This window comes from Pteropus medius, unplaced genomic scaffold, assembly GCF_902729225.1.
Source record: "Pteropus medius unplaced genomic scaffold, Ma_sr-lr_union100, whole genome shotgun sequence".
Taxonomy (NCBI): domain Eukaryota; kingdom Metazoa; phylum Chordata; class Mammalia; order Chiroptera; family Pteropodidae; genus Pteropus; species Pteropus medius.
Genome location: NW_024354498.1, coordinates 2,135,476 through 2,151,235, shown reverse-complemented (window position 1 = coordinate 2,151,235; position 15,760 = coordinate 2,135,476). Strand labels below are relative to the sequence as shown.

General features: G+C 31.3%; 1 protein-coding gene across 1 annotated transcript in view; it reads left to right on the top strand.

Annotated features, from left to right (window-relative positions):
* CNKSR2 (connector enhancer of kinase suppressor of Ras 2) overlaps nucleotides 1-15,760 on the top strand; it is a 265,051-nt gene that overhangs the window by 97,217 nt on the left and 152,074 nt on the right. Inside the window, exon 5 of the mRNA XM_039852288.1 lies at nucleotides 14,175-14,216. Coding sequence (XP_039708222.1) covers nucleotides 14,175-14,216 — 42 coding nt within the window. The remainder of the gene's footprint in view (nucleotides 1-14,174; nucleotides 14,217-15,760) is intronic.

The window sequence follows — 15,760 nt, the reverse complement described above, 5'->3', positions numbered from 1 at the left end:
AGGATAGCCTCTCATTTATCTGAAATGTGGCTTTAAATACTACTTTTTTGTATATTCTCAGGGTTAGTGTTTAAGCCTTACTGAATCAGACATTCTAGGTGACCTGAAAATTGGACTGGAGCTCTTGGGATTGAAACTGGGGCATTTCAGACCAAAAACCAGGACAAGCTTTATATGTAATTTTTAAACAACATGAATTATATTATTTAGCATACCTATTGAAGGCAATATGAAAGGTGATTCTGTTTTTTTTACTTTATATTTAAACAATATATGTGTAGTTCAGTATGATTATACTTACTCCTTTAAGTTTTCTTTAGCTGTTTCAGTTCATAGAAGAAGTAAAACCAGTACCTTTAAAGTTTTCTATATAATCCTAATATAGTGAATCAGAAGTTAGGTATAGAACTATTAAGCATAGTATCCAGATAACTTGAGGAATTTTTTCTGAAGACAAATATAAAACTAAAAGAATTTACAAAACTGAGGTTATGTTATATGTGTATGCCTATACCACTTCAAAGGCCTAGAATATAGCATTATAATTAAATAGTTATAAACATGCGCAGAAATTCTCATTCTTGGTTTAAAAAATGATTATTGGTAGCTAACAATTATATAAAGGCTCAGAATGAAAAGGTAAATGAGAGTAATGAAATTACATGCTAAGACTTTAGGAAAGCACTATTTAGAACATTGAGACATAATAATTTATTATTTTTCCAGTTTTCTGTCACTGACTTGACTTGTGAATAAAATCTTAAAATTTTACTGTATATTATATGAAAATTCTGAAATATATTTTTTTATTAAAATTATTGGAGTGACATTGGTTCGTTTTCATAGGTTTATTCATTTACAAATTTAGACTATATTGCATGTTATCTGAGCATCCTGCCAAAACAGTTTTAAAGATGTAGATAGTATCATCATTAATAATAAAGAAGAACTAGATGTGTGGCATACTATGCAGAACTAATTAAGTTCTTTAACCAGCAAACAGCAGGATACTCAGACATCTGTTTTGTTTTTTTTTCAGTGTATTACATTTTTTAGTTTGTGTAATATTTTATATACAAAGGAATGTTTGCCATATATGTTATGAATCATGGTAATAAATACTCATTAATCTGCCATCTAATTTAATAACTAAAACATTACTAATGTGGTTTTTATCTACAGTTGTGCTCTTCTCCCATTTCATCACCTTGCTTCTTCACAGGACGTTTATTATTTCATTTTTCTTAAAATAGTTTCATTTACTTTTCTAACCATCTCATTTAATTATGCTTATCTTTGAGCTTTGTATAAATAGTATCACTCTGCATGTTACTTTTTTCACTTGATATTGTATTTCTGAATTATTCATTAGTGTTCAGTCACTGTATTTCATTCAATTTTACTTCATATAATACTTGGTTGTGTGTATATACTTCTACATGTTTATCCATTCTCCTGACCATGAACATTTGGATACCTACAATTAAGTATATACATGGGAAGATGATTATTGGATTATACAGCGTGCACATGCTTATCCTTACAATTGTACTACATCTTGTTCTCAAAGTTTTATTGCTTATTTATGTAATGTACTTTTATTGTTTTCCTACTCTCTGAATTGCTGTATTTTTGTCATACAGTCTTACTATACCATTCACCTTTCAAGAAGTTTTTAAATTTTTTCTCACGAACACCCAAAAAAGATAGAACTTTTGCTATTATTGTTATATTATGTATATGGAAACATGTAGAAAGATGGGTAAGGTAGGTGATTCTTAACTCTTGTAGGTGATAAAATAAACTTCAGAAGAGAGTCCCTGATATGCTACCATTTATAATGTACCATGATGATTCTTTCTAAAGAATCCAGCCAAAAGTAAAACCAATCTATTTAAGAAAAGATTTGCTGTGAGAGACTTGGTGAAAGCAGGTATCTGCTTCATGCACCTCTGTGCCTGGCAAATAAATGTTTGTTGAATGAATGAAAGGATTGATTTTCCCCTTAAAATTCAACCCAACAAAAGGTTACAGGATTTTAAATTTAGCTGCTGTAACTCACTCTGATGCTGATGAAGACTTAAAAGAGGAGTAAACAGAAAATACTGATTTTTCAAAGTTGATGAAATAACACTATGATTATTACAAATATAAAATTACTCCTTTAAACTGTAAGGCTGCTTCTTCCCATTCCTTCTCTTATTCTTGAAACTCCAGTGAGATGAGCTGGGGGAAAACAATACTGACAGCACCAGTCTCCACTATGAAACAGGTAAATGAGCTGGTGAATTAGGAAGGAGAGTAGAAAGAAATTACTGTGGAGAGGACCAGAAGCTCCTAAGTAGAGGGGGTTTTGGAGCTAGAAAAGTTTGCTGCTACTGTTCAATCTGCTTCCCTCCCTCCCCAAATAAATCCATGTATGCATTTTTGAGTATCACTTAGAATGCTACTTTGTAGCTTAAAAATTCCAGAAGGAAAGGTAGTTGGGGGGCTGGGAGAAAGAGATGTAGGGTTAAAGAAGTACAAATTGGTAGTTGATAGATGGTCATGGGGATGGGGAGCGCAGCATAGGAAATGCAGTCAGCAGTAAGGCAATGGCCAGAGGAGAGAAAGAGCAATCAAGGGGATCGCTTCATAAACTATATAAATGTCTAACCAATGTACTGTGTACTTGAAACTAGTAATTAAATTTTTTTAAATTCAAATTTTGAACTGATATCAATTTGGAATCCTGATCCATAAAGAACTTTAGAATATGATGCTGTTGGACTATGCAATACCAGAGTAGGAGTTATAAAAGTACCTAAGGGGGAAAAAATTAAAAGGTTCAATTAGGTGTCTTTATTGGTTCTTGTTCTGTAAATATTTTCTTGTGTATGTTGTTTCTATTTAAGTGTTTTTTAACACCTTTTGAAATGTCTACCCTAGTGTTATTCAGCAATTATTAATACCATAAGTATTCATTTCCTTTTTAATGTCTTGTTTTTTCACAGCCCTTCTTACTCCACTAAATATCTCACTAGGCTTCTTGTTTCTTCCCATTTAAACTATTTACACAAATTTTCTCCTGCCCTGTCTTCCCAAAAGGATTCTGAACTGCCTTGTAGAATGGAAAATATATTCTGCTCTAGGCTAGTCTATTCATCTTTGTAACTCCTCCCTCAAACCATATCATCTGGAAAACCCTATTCCTTATGATATTTGAAAATTATTAGCAATAAAAAGGGCTATATAATGTTTAATAAGCAGAAATAATAGTATTACATTTTGAGGTTGACAAATTGCTTTTACAACATATTATCAGATTTGTTCCTTACAGTAATTAGGTGAAGTAGATAGACCAGATGTCATCTCAGTTTTGTAAATGAGTAAATGGAAAGTGACATAATCAGTAAGTGGCATTGGCCAGGACCTAGATCCAGATGCTTTAATGTGGTTCATAATACTTTCTGCTCATTGCTCCTCAATTTTAGCTTTACCTTAAAATCAAGTAAAGAGCTTTTTTTAAAAAGCTCTGATATCCGCTCCTCTATCCAAAACTATTAAATTAGATTCTCTGCAGTGGAGCTTGGCATCAGTGTTTTTAAATGCTTGTTTCTAGTATGGAACCAAAGTTGATAATCATCGCACTGTCCTCATAATTTACTGGTTTAGTATGAGATGAGTATGAGTTGGGAAGAAAATGTATGTGATCAAGAACAGTGTTTCACAAAGAATGGTCCACGGATTATGATTCATCTAGGGAAGCTTGTTAAAAATGCATTTTTTTCCATACTTCACCGTACGCTGAATGATTGAGAACTGTGGATCAGGAAGCTCAACTGTTTATAGGTGATATCAGTCCAGAGCTCTCACATTTATAAAGGAGGCTAGTTAAAGTTTTGAATTTACAACCATAGTTATCAGTTGTTCATAGTACATTTGTGCCACAAATGCATATCCAAAAGGATTAGACTTGTTCTTTGAAATATCAGGTATAAATTATTAACAAAAATGGTCATTGTGCATTTGTAATAAGTGAAGAACCAGTGCTGGAAACTAATATGATGTCAATAGACAGGCAGGAAGTAGAGTTAGTAAAACAAGAAGAAATGATCAGAATTAAGAATTGATAATAATATTTTAGCATATACTATGAATCACATTATGATTAAATGGATTACATCAAGTCATTACAAAAATCTATGACATAGATTTTTTTACCTACATTAGATGACAAACCAAAAAATATATAGAGCTACTAGTTATAGGCACTGATTTTCTAAGGTATTTTGCCTCTGCTGACAGAGTAGTTTTTAATAACTCAAGCCCCTTGCGGTTGGGTCAATATGACTACCAACATCATATAGGTAATTCAGATAAAATTAGGCCCTAACAAAGGTGAAATAATGGCTTGAAATTGTAATTAACAGAGGCAGATTGAAGAACTGATTAGAATAAAGTAATTAGGACAAGTGAGCATGAATTAGATTTCTAAAACAAGGCAAAAAATTATAAATACAAGATGGGAAAAAACTAGATTTGCATCAAGGTAACAGAATGCAATCCGAGATTAATTGTGAATTACAATATGTCAGGAATGACATTGCACTTCTGAAAAATAGCACTCATATTTCCTGAAATGAAGAGAAACAACATGTTAAATTCATGGAATAGTTATTGCATTGAAACTCTCCATTGATTAGGTCTTCATTTGCTTGTGTGTTCTATTTTCCCCCCTTGTATTTGATGGAGGATCGTATCAGTCAAGGTAAGTTAGATTGTGCTGCAGTAACAAATAACCTGAAAATATTAGTGGCTTGTAATAACACTCATGTCCAGTGCTCATACTCCATGTCCATCCTGGGTTACTATATCTCCACATCCTCTTCACTTCAAAGCCCTGAGCAACACTTACAGAAAACTGCTGGTCATCATGGCAGAGTGAAAGAGAGCATAGTGAACTATGAACTGGTTCTTAAAGTTTCTGCATGGAAATAATACATGGCATTTCTTCTGCTCACATTTCATTGGACAAAGTAAGTCACATATCCATGGCTGACTTCAGTGACTCAAGGAAATTTACTTTTACCTAAAAAGATGGAAGTGTATATTTAGAAATCGTAATACAAATCTGCCACAGAAATGAATTTATGTAGAATTTTAGTATAGCATTATACTAGAATTTTAAGGACAATGGTGTTATCTGAATATAAGAAGAAGCAATAAAATTAAATTACGTGGGAAAATTTTAAATATAAAAAAAGAGCTTGCTAAAGGTTAAGTTTGAAGAATTTCTTCTCTCAATGTTGTGTTTGTATGCATGTGTGTGTCTCTTTGTATTTTGAGTATAATCTGTTGGAATATGGGTGGTAGGTTTGGTGGGAGGGAGAAGACGACTTGAATTTTTTCAAAGCATAAAATTCTGTCTTATAAGCACTCAGTGTTACCATTTATAACCCCTAAGTGGATACAGATTTTGTGTAATATCTCTTTTAAATGTATATCAAATTAGGCCTACATTTACACTAGTACTGTTACGTGGACAATTTAGTATTTATTAGGATTTAAATAATATTACCAGTGATCTAAAAATATGTATTTAGTGCCTGGATCTAAATGGCACTTTTCAAATGTTGCACACAGTTACTAAAAAGAAATGGTTCTATTTTGTCCAAGAAAATGCAACCTAAATAGATAAAAAAGGCAAAGATATATGGGCTGAGGAATTTTTAATACTTAGAATTTGATTCAAATACACCATAACTTCCATTTATTTTCTGGCAGCCAAGTAGATGATTTTGGATTGAAGAATTAATGTTTAATTTATATTTTTATTTATAATGGGGAATGGTATTTATCTTCGCTTGAACTCTTAATTGAACATGTCACATTGGAAAAATTGTCTCCAATTACTTAGACCCTATAGATTTTCTTTTCCTTGTTATATATTAGATGGTCATTATAGTAAGTAACTTGAACATCTGGAAGCTAGAGAGGCTTTTTATTATAAAGAAATGTTAGCTTCATTGTATGAATATAAAATTCTTGATATCTTTTACATAATATGAATCTTCATGCAGAGGAAGGCCCAATTATTTTTTTGTTGAAAATATCTGCTGAGATCATGCAGATTAAATTTAAATATAAACTCACACTTAAAATGATTTTAAAACTGTGAAACTCAGTTTATTTTTGTACAAAATAGGAGTGTGAAGAAACTAAATGTACTGTACTAGTTTATTCAGCAATTAGAAATTTTGCTTAAAAAATCATGGCTTTAAAAGTTTTATTTTTATACCTAATCTGTAAAACCAATATAAAATGTTTGTTATGGAATGTAAACATAGAGAATGGAATAAAATAATCGTAATTGATAAACTCAGATTATCTATTTCTAGGGTATACAGAGTACCTTGAGAAATTGAAGAGACAGTGCAGTTGAACATATAATTTTCTCTTTCAAAATATTGACAATATAATAGGAGATACTAAGACTAACAAATAGATAACTGATGGAAGCATAAAATATGTACAGTAAGTATATACCAAATGGGTCATTCAAAATCATTTAGGTCTTGGCTCAAGACATGCAGAATAAACAAACTTAGTTCATGATGGGGATTAGCTAACTGCCTCTTTAGGTCCTCAAAACAAAGCTATTATAGTTACAGGGATCACAGCCTCACTCTAATGAGTTTTCTGGTCATTTGTACCTTGACATTTTTATGTTTTGTCTCTTTTGACAGTTCAATCTTGAAAAGCTACAGTGGTTTTTTGATATGTTAGAGAGCCATTTGGATGCTGAAAAAACAATCAGCCTCACTTCTGCCTGCACCCCCAAGTCTCTACATGCTAAAAGATTAGTTTCTACACCCATTTAACTATTGGGACATAAATCTTTCATTGTTAAGTGAAAGATTAGAGCCAAATGGGTGCTTTATTTTAGATGGCTCCCTGGGGGAGAACTGGAGTAGAATTTCAAAAGGAATATGATGTAACGTGAGGAAGAATATGGCTATGTTCACTGACACAGACTAGAGGCCACTAAGGTCATGCTCACTCACATTCTCTTCCCATTCTTTATTTCTCATTTTATGTTATAACTTGTTACTATATTTAACCTAATGAAATTCTTAGCCCATTCTTTTAAAAATTGGTCATTTTGAAATTTTGATAGATACCATTCTTCATGGACCTTCCTCTTCTGATTCTCAAAAGAGTGACAGGGCCACTAACAAGTTTGTTGTCATTGAGCCAGTCAAAATGGTGAAGTGGTTCCCAAGGAAGTATTTATGGGCTGATTCTACCTCTACCTTGTTTGCCAAGTTCATTTATGTATCTGAATTTGGAGTTACACAGTGACATTTTCATTTCACATTCAAGAAGAATGCCGCTGCCTGTCTATTCACCATGGACATTCTTCTTTGCACTTGGGACACTCAATCAGCTTTTGGTCTTTGACAAATATAAATTTAGTTTGGACTGTTATCTTCCATCTATTGCAAATGTTTTATCCCTGGCACTGCTTTCTCTATGCACACAAAGCTATGTGGTGGGTACTTTGAGTTCCTTTTCATGGCTCTTTTCCATTTGTTGTCCTTCCAGAGAGAATTGGTTTCATTGTATTGCACTGCTACTGTGGATGTCATAATATACTAGAATCTGCTCTTTGCTGAGTAAAAAAAAAAAAGCATCTGGTTAATAACTGGGAACTAATCCTGTTCATTTTCTTCCCAGACATTGCTTTTAATGTTATTTGTTTGAAATTCTTGTTAAATAGCTTCCCATTTTGGTTAGACTATAGTATATTCTCTAAACCTCTGGTGCTAACATAGTAACTACTAGCTGCATATGACAACTGAAATGTAAATTTAAATTAATTAAAATTAAGTAAAATTACAAATTCTGATCTTCATTTGCAATAGTCACTTTTTAAGTGCTCAGTAGCCACATGTCTAATGACTATCGAATTAGGCACCACAAATATAGAACATATTATAACTTATTGCTAAAAAGTTTCATTAGATATGTCTTGTAACACCACTCTCTCCTTTTACTCCTGGTCACAAAGCTAACTCTTCCTCTGTCTGGCTCTTAAAACACAAGCATTGTCTGAGCTTGCATCCTCAGCTATCTCCTCACTATGCGTATTCTTTTTTTATGAATTTGATATCATTTTTTTCTTGTACCTTAAACTGTCACTTCAATGTAAATATCTCCCAGATCTGGCTCTCTTTTAGATCCAGTTCAGCTTTTTCAGCTACTTGCTGGACAGCTTTGTATAGTACATTCTGTCTCCCAACCACTACTAATTTCACACGCCGCAAATATAATTATTTTATTCTTTCCAAATTCTCTCCTCCTATCATCTCTAGTATGTCGTTTATCTATTTGCTGAGGCTTGAATTCCTGAAGTTATGTTTAACTATTTCCTCCCCATTATCCACTATATCTAATGAATCAATTGCCTGTTTCTCTCATTCCTGGCTACATGTATGTCCTTGTGTTGGTCGCCTTACTTTTAATCATGCCTTTGTCTGTGTGTTTGCATAGTCTAAAATGATCATTCCCTGTGGACTCTCAATTTCCAGATTTAAAAGCTATTTAAAGCCAAGTAAAATATCATCTCCATAACGTCATTCCAGAGTTGACAAGTCAGAATTTATCTCCTTTTCTATGGGATCTTCTGTTAACATTTATCCTGTCTACCTTCTATTAGTTGAATGTCTTCTCCTCCACTAAATAATGAAATAATGATGACCAAAGAGCAAATTTATCTTTGATCACCCAATAGTACCTGACAGTGAATTGTGTTTAGAAGGTGCCAAAAAAAAATTGTTTTGGTGAATGGAATTGTGACTTCAGTTGGTGAATGAATGAATGAATGAATAAGAATATAAAACTCATTATGTAAATTAATCATAAAAGTGTATGAAGACATTTCAATAGCTTACTAATAGAATATGTGAAATATTTGGTATGAAGATACCATTATCAAAGATTTATTTGCATAGGTGCATTATTTAAATATTACTTGTAAGCAAAACAGTTGTATATAATTTTATACATAAAATGTTTTATATTATTTATACGAGTATAATATATATACTAAAAAGAGACAAATGAACATTTATAGCATTTATAATTATAAAGTTCCATGAAATATAATTGTATATATAGCATTAGAGATATCAACTATTTCTCTTCACTCTCTATGTATTTAATATTAATAACATATACTGTTCTTATGAACATATGTAATACACAGTTGATGAGAAGTATCACTTATATTAAGTACTATGACCCCCCAGGTGCTTAAAACTTGTTGGCAAAGTATGGAGTATCACTGGTAACATATAAGACAGAAAATTTCTATGTATTCTCCTCAGTTTATCAATTGCATCATTGTTTCACAGAAAAGATAACTGATTATAATTCTGTGTGGGTGTGTAGCTCATCTGTGGGAGACTATTTCTGTGCAGACTTTTCTATGAAAATGATCAAAATTGAAGAAACATTCCTCATTTTTATGAATATTGTCTTATTAGGAATTTGGTGCATTCGAATGTACATCACATAGTTTGTAGAAGCATTTTATGGAAAAGGGTAAAGAAGAAATGCAAGTGTTATTTTGCATGTACAGTAAAATACAAAGTGAGCTACTGAAGAGAATTCCTGGGAGTATATAGTGGCATAGCTCTAAATCCAATTTTAAAAAATCTAAATTTAATCCTAACCTAAAAATAACTAGAACATCAGAAGTGTGCCTTTCCATAGCATGAATAAGTTCATAAAATGTAGATTTCTCCATATTTAGTGCTATTTTCTTTTTAAAACTTGGTGTATGACCTTTTGGGAAAAGATTTGGCCCTAAATAGTAATATAACCCACACTTAAGAAGCAAATATTTTAAATCACATTTTGATGGAAATAATTTACTAATAAGATGAATCTCCAAAAGTACCTAAGGCTATTTAAATATTTAGCATGATAAAATAAAACGAACTTTATAAAATTGTACCTTCGCTAAACAAAACATAATCATTTAGTTTCTATTCTTTTCCCTAATATAAAGTAGCAGGTTAATATGTACTTTCTGTTGTTCTGTTTTGTTGTTTTTATTACCCTGTGTCCTGCTCTTTATGAAAGCCTTTGGCTTTCAATAATGAACAGACCAATATGGCTGACAAAAGGTAGAGATACACGTAAGAAAAGCAGTTATTCAAAGGAGTAAGTTATTTAAAGAGAGAAGTTTACTAGAAGGGGGAAAAAACAATCAATAAATTGGGGGAATGTATAACTGAAACATATAGCTCTGAGGAGCTGAAAACTGTTTAGAGCCAGGAGATACTATTTTTGAATCCGTATACTCTTTTATGGAGTATATTCTTTTATTGATCATTTTGGATTTGATTTGGTTTGACATTCTTCTATCACACAATACCCTATAAAATAAATTAAGTGTTTCTCAAAATATGATCTTTATCAAAATTATCTTGGAGGCCCTCACTGTGAATCTAAATCCGTATTTCTGGAGATAAACCTGGGAATCTGCATTTAACCCACTCCCCAAGTGATTCTTACATGGAAAAGGGTAAAGTGTTATTTTGCATGTACAGTAAATACATATAAATATATATACACATATACAGAACTAGAATCTGAAAATTACTGCAGTAGCTTAACTGTATTTGAGAGTAGTTCCATTGTTTTTGTAGTAATGCCTCTTTTTTTTGCCTAAAGATATATTTTCCAAGACCCATCGAAAGCCACCTTTCCTGATTTTTTTATAAAAGACAATTAGTTGATTCCTTCCTGTTCCCCTAGCCCCATGATCCTGCCTTTATTTTAGTAATTGCGGGTGTCCCAAAGTCTTAGTGCAAATTTAAGTTTTAATAACTTCACGTGTATAAATATGCTAAAAACATCATTTGAAAATTAAATTATTTCAATTTCTTTTATCATTTAGTTTTGTTTATTTCGAATAGTAAGTTTTTAATTTTAATATCTGTATGTGACCACTATTTAGACCAATGGAAAAACTCAGCCACTTCAATCACTTGATGTATCTCTCTTAGACTTTGTCTTGTAGAGTCATGTCAAAATTGTCAAATATGCATCAGTACTTCATTTTTTCAATAATCGTAAGGCTAGGATTACAAATGTAGTCTTCTAGTCACTGAGGAACAGCAGCTAATGAAAGTTTTTTACAAGATTTGAAATTTGACTTGAGCAATATATAGTACAACACAGTGCTCATGGTGAATTTTAATAAGAAATATATTAATATTTTAAAAATTTAAATAACTGACCTTTCACATGTTGTTTTGTATAATTTTGTGGCATTCATACTTCTAAAGTTACTGAAACTTAAAAACTGCATGATGACCTTGGAATTCTATGTATTTTAACTTTGTGTGAAAGAATGCCTATCACCTTAAACTGCTTCTCTAAGCCAGGGGCCATGTTTTATTCATCTTTGTATCCCTAGCACAGTTGATTAATATTCGTTGAATCAAGAGGAAAAGTCTATCTGTTATACATTGTCCAATAGTTTAATACGGTCAATATTATTAAACTATTACTAAATATATCTGGATGTATTTAGTGTATTTAAAATTTAACATCAGACATATTAATATGTTTAATAATACTTACTGTTTCCATCCATTGTGGTTATTACCCTTTTAGATGCTCAAATTATTCCATCTGTGGCCTACTGACATAATCCTCATAGTCTTTAATAGCTTCTTTTTATCTTGTGTCACAGTATAATCCAAGCCCATCTTGTACATTTCCTATCCCAGATCTGGAATCAACCATTTTCCAAGGAGGCCTGGGAAATGGCTTTTGAAAACCACTAACTGTGGAGAGTTCATTTATTATTAGGTTGGTCATTGCTTCAGTGAGCAGAGCTAAGAAAAGTATACATATAAGACATCAAGTGACTCTGGGGTTTTTACTTCTTATATAAGTATCTGCTTTCTCCCATGTTTAAATTGCTTATCAGTGACACCAAAATAATAGTGACAGCACACACACACACACACACACACACACACACACACACATATCTCATCACATAATTATTCAGTTGCTTTATCCTATAAAACACGACAGAATAGCAGCACTACTACCAACGAGCAATATAATTGCTGAACATAGTGTAAGATTTTGTTTAACAGTTCCTTTTTGTTACACTGGGAATGTGCAAGAAAAGTATTATATTTTAAAGAGACTTGAAGTAGTTACTCTCTGTGTGATTATTATATCACTAGCAGGATATACATTTAGATCATATTTACTTTTTTCCTTGAGGAGAATCCCTTTGACGTTTGAACATTTAATCATTTTCTCTGATTTTAGGAAGATAGGTAAATAATGAAACTTGCATCCATTACAGCTGAAGCAAGCCGTAGAGACATCACAGGGAAACTGGGCAACTTCCCAGCTTTTTCCAAATCGTCTCTTCCTAGTGTAATTGTATTTGAAGTGAATTTTATAAAATTGAACTCTTCCAAATTCAGATGAGAGTACAAACGCACTTTCCAAATATAAATGATTTATCTACACCTTGGCTCCTCTGTACACATAATTCATACTTAATTATTAAGAATTGATTTCATTTAAGTATATAGATGTAAATATGACTATATTTGTAACAAACTTCTCCTTTGGCACAGGAGCCCTTCATAATGGCAGGCTGAATTAAGTATTTCTATTCGTTTGTGAAATGAATCAGACCTAAATTTAATGTTAAAAATTCTGCCCCTGATAAGAATATGTGTTTCTTCTGACAGATATTGTGGTAAAATGGCATTATCAAAAACTATGTCGAACAAGATTTCTTTTTGTTAAAATTAAATTCAGAGAAAAAAATGCAAATGACTATCATTCCTTGAAATATGTAGTACTGTGGAACATGGATTTTTTTTCAAAATTAGATAGCCAAATAATAATTAGGTAACTTTATATTTTGGAATAAAGGTAATTAGTTTAAAATTTTTTAAATAATGATGCAGAACAACAATAATTCATAGTTAAAATGTATTTATCATTTACTGTATGCTAGATACCATGTGAAGCCATTTATCTCATTTTTTCCCTTTAATCCTCATGACACCTTTACTGGCTTTCTAGTAATATCATGCCCATTTTATAGATTCCTTGAGAAAACTAAGCCATAGAAGCACAAAGTTTCTAAGCAGAGATCACTTTGCTGTATTACAGCTCATTGTAAGTCTAGCAATTGCAGGTAAAAAGACAGTGATAATTTCTTAAAATCTTTTTAATAATTTCAGGAACTCAAATTTAGGCAAGAACTATAAACATGGTATTTATTAGTAGCATGTATCAATTTTAAATACATAATATAAAGTATACTTAATAGCTTGCAATAGTTGAAAAATGTTTTTAAGATTTTGATATTACTATTGAAATAAATATTAGTGTTTTTCTTAATGTTCCAGTCTATAATAAATTAGTATTTTAAATGTTGGAAATATTTCAACAAAAATACATTTATCACATGTGAAAGTAGATAGAAAATAGCATGCTAAGTGAAATAAGTCAGATGGAAAAAAGTCAAGAACTATATGATTTCATTCATATGTGGAATATAAAACAGAAAGCAAGAAATGAACAAACAAGACAAACAAACAAAATATTCGTAGGCACAGACAACTGTTTGGTGGTTACCAGAGGGAAAGGGGGTTTGGGGTAAGTAGATAAGGGTAGAGGGGGTCAAATATATAGTGATAGGAGACTTGACTTTGGGTGGTGAACACATAATGTAATATACAGATGAAGCATTATAGAATTATATACTCAAAACCTATATAATCTTGTTAACCAATGTCACCCCAATAAATTTAATAAAATTTTTAAGAAAGAAAATAGATCTTTTCTTATATTTGCTTTTACATGTATTTAATTTGCATTATCTTTTATTACATGCATTTAAAATTAGTAAAATTTGCAAATACATTAAAGCAAAAATAAAAATATCCTTGTAACTATCAGAACTAACTACTATGACTATTTTGGTGTATAACATTCCAGGTTTTTTTTCCATTCTTATTGCGGCTTTTGCTCTTGAGTTGTCAAGACTTTTTCAAATTGTAGTACAGTTTCTAAGAAGGTATTTTAAAAAGGAATGCGTGATGTTAAAAAACTAATCTTTTTTTTTTCAGGATTGTACTGTATATGAAACAGAGAATAAAATTCTTCATGTGGTAAGTATATTTGGATTTATTTTTACCTTCATTAGAAAATATATCTTTGTTTAACTAGTAATTAAATAAAAAGCTATAACCTATAAAAATGTGAACCCTGTATATTTCATAGGAAAAGTACAAAAGAATCAAAACATAACAGGTTATATTAGTTATAACTATTCTATTGTATCTTAATAGAAAAATAATATAGTATTTTAAGATTGTAGGATGTAGCAAGGTTGAAATATAATAAAATAAAGAATCTAGAGAAAAGAGAATTTGAAATCAGAATTCTTCACTCTTCATCTGTGACAGTAGGTCAAAGAAAAGTGTTTGGTTGTGCATGACAGGTAATTCACTTCTATCATTTAGATGAAATACCTCATAAAATAATCAAATTGCCTTTGTTCCTATTCTGTACTCACCAAGCAACCTTCCAAATTTTAATTTGGAAATACTCGTTGAATCTATTAATGACTTTATATATATTATATAACTAGAAATGGGATATGAGTGTATTATAATTTGTAGAAAGGAATCTTCTTTATTTTTAATGACCATTTGGCTGCTTCTCTTTGTAAATCCGTTTCTTGGTTGATGCTCATCTGTCCTAATAACTTCTTTACCTCTATATGAAATGAGTGAGAACATAAATAACATTGAAGAAGTTTAGAAATGAATACAGTATATTTACTTTGCCAATTTTGCATTCTAGCTAGTGGCAATTTAAAGATCCTCCCTGGTGATGATCAAGACAGTGGATGGCATTAACCAATCAATTCAGCTCAGAAAGCAATTGTATTTTCATTGTGTTCTCAGTTCACTTCCCTCCCTGGCCTTTTTATGCAAAGATGGCCCATCCTTTACTAGAAGGTTGTATACTTTTGTGTTACTTTCCTCACAGTAAGAATTATTTTTTTTAAATAATAAAATATTATATTATACCACTGGTATATGGTGCTGGAATACTTTCTTTAAAATAATGTTTTCAAAAAAAGTATCCTTCCGGATTTCCTGTAGTGTAGAAGAAATCACTTTGAGTCTAAAAAACTGTGTCTGAATCCTAGTTCTACCACTTTCTATCTCAGTGACCTTAGTCAAGTGATTTAACTTTTTTTTGAAATTTTGATCTTTTTTAAGGTAAATTTTAATAATTTTATTTTTTTACTTTTTATCGAGATATAATTGACATGCAACATTATATTAGTTTCAGGTGTACAACATAATGATTCAATATTTGTAAGAGACTTTGCTCTTAATATGTAAAATGAAGGTATTAATATCTTCTAAGTACAATTGTTTATAGTTCTTTGCAGCATTTATTTGTTTTTTTAATGTCCTTTTTCTTTTTTATATGTACTAGGAAATTAAAAGTCTGTGTTTTGATATAACTTCTTTAGAATCAATTTGTGAGTTAATTGGAATGTTCTCCTTATTTCTATGATACTTGAATATGTATACTCATACAATTAAGTAGAGATTACAGTAGCTTGAGATATGCACTAGAATATCATCTGAGCCTCAGCTGTCTCAGCCCAGACCCAGTCCCTATATCTTTATTT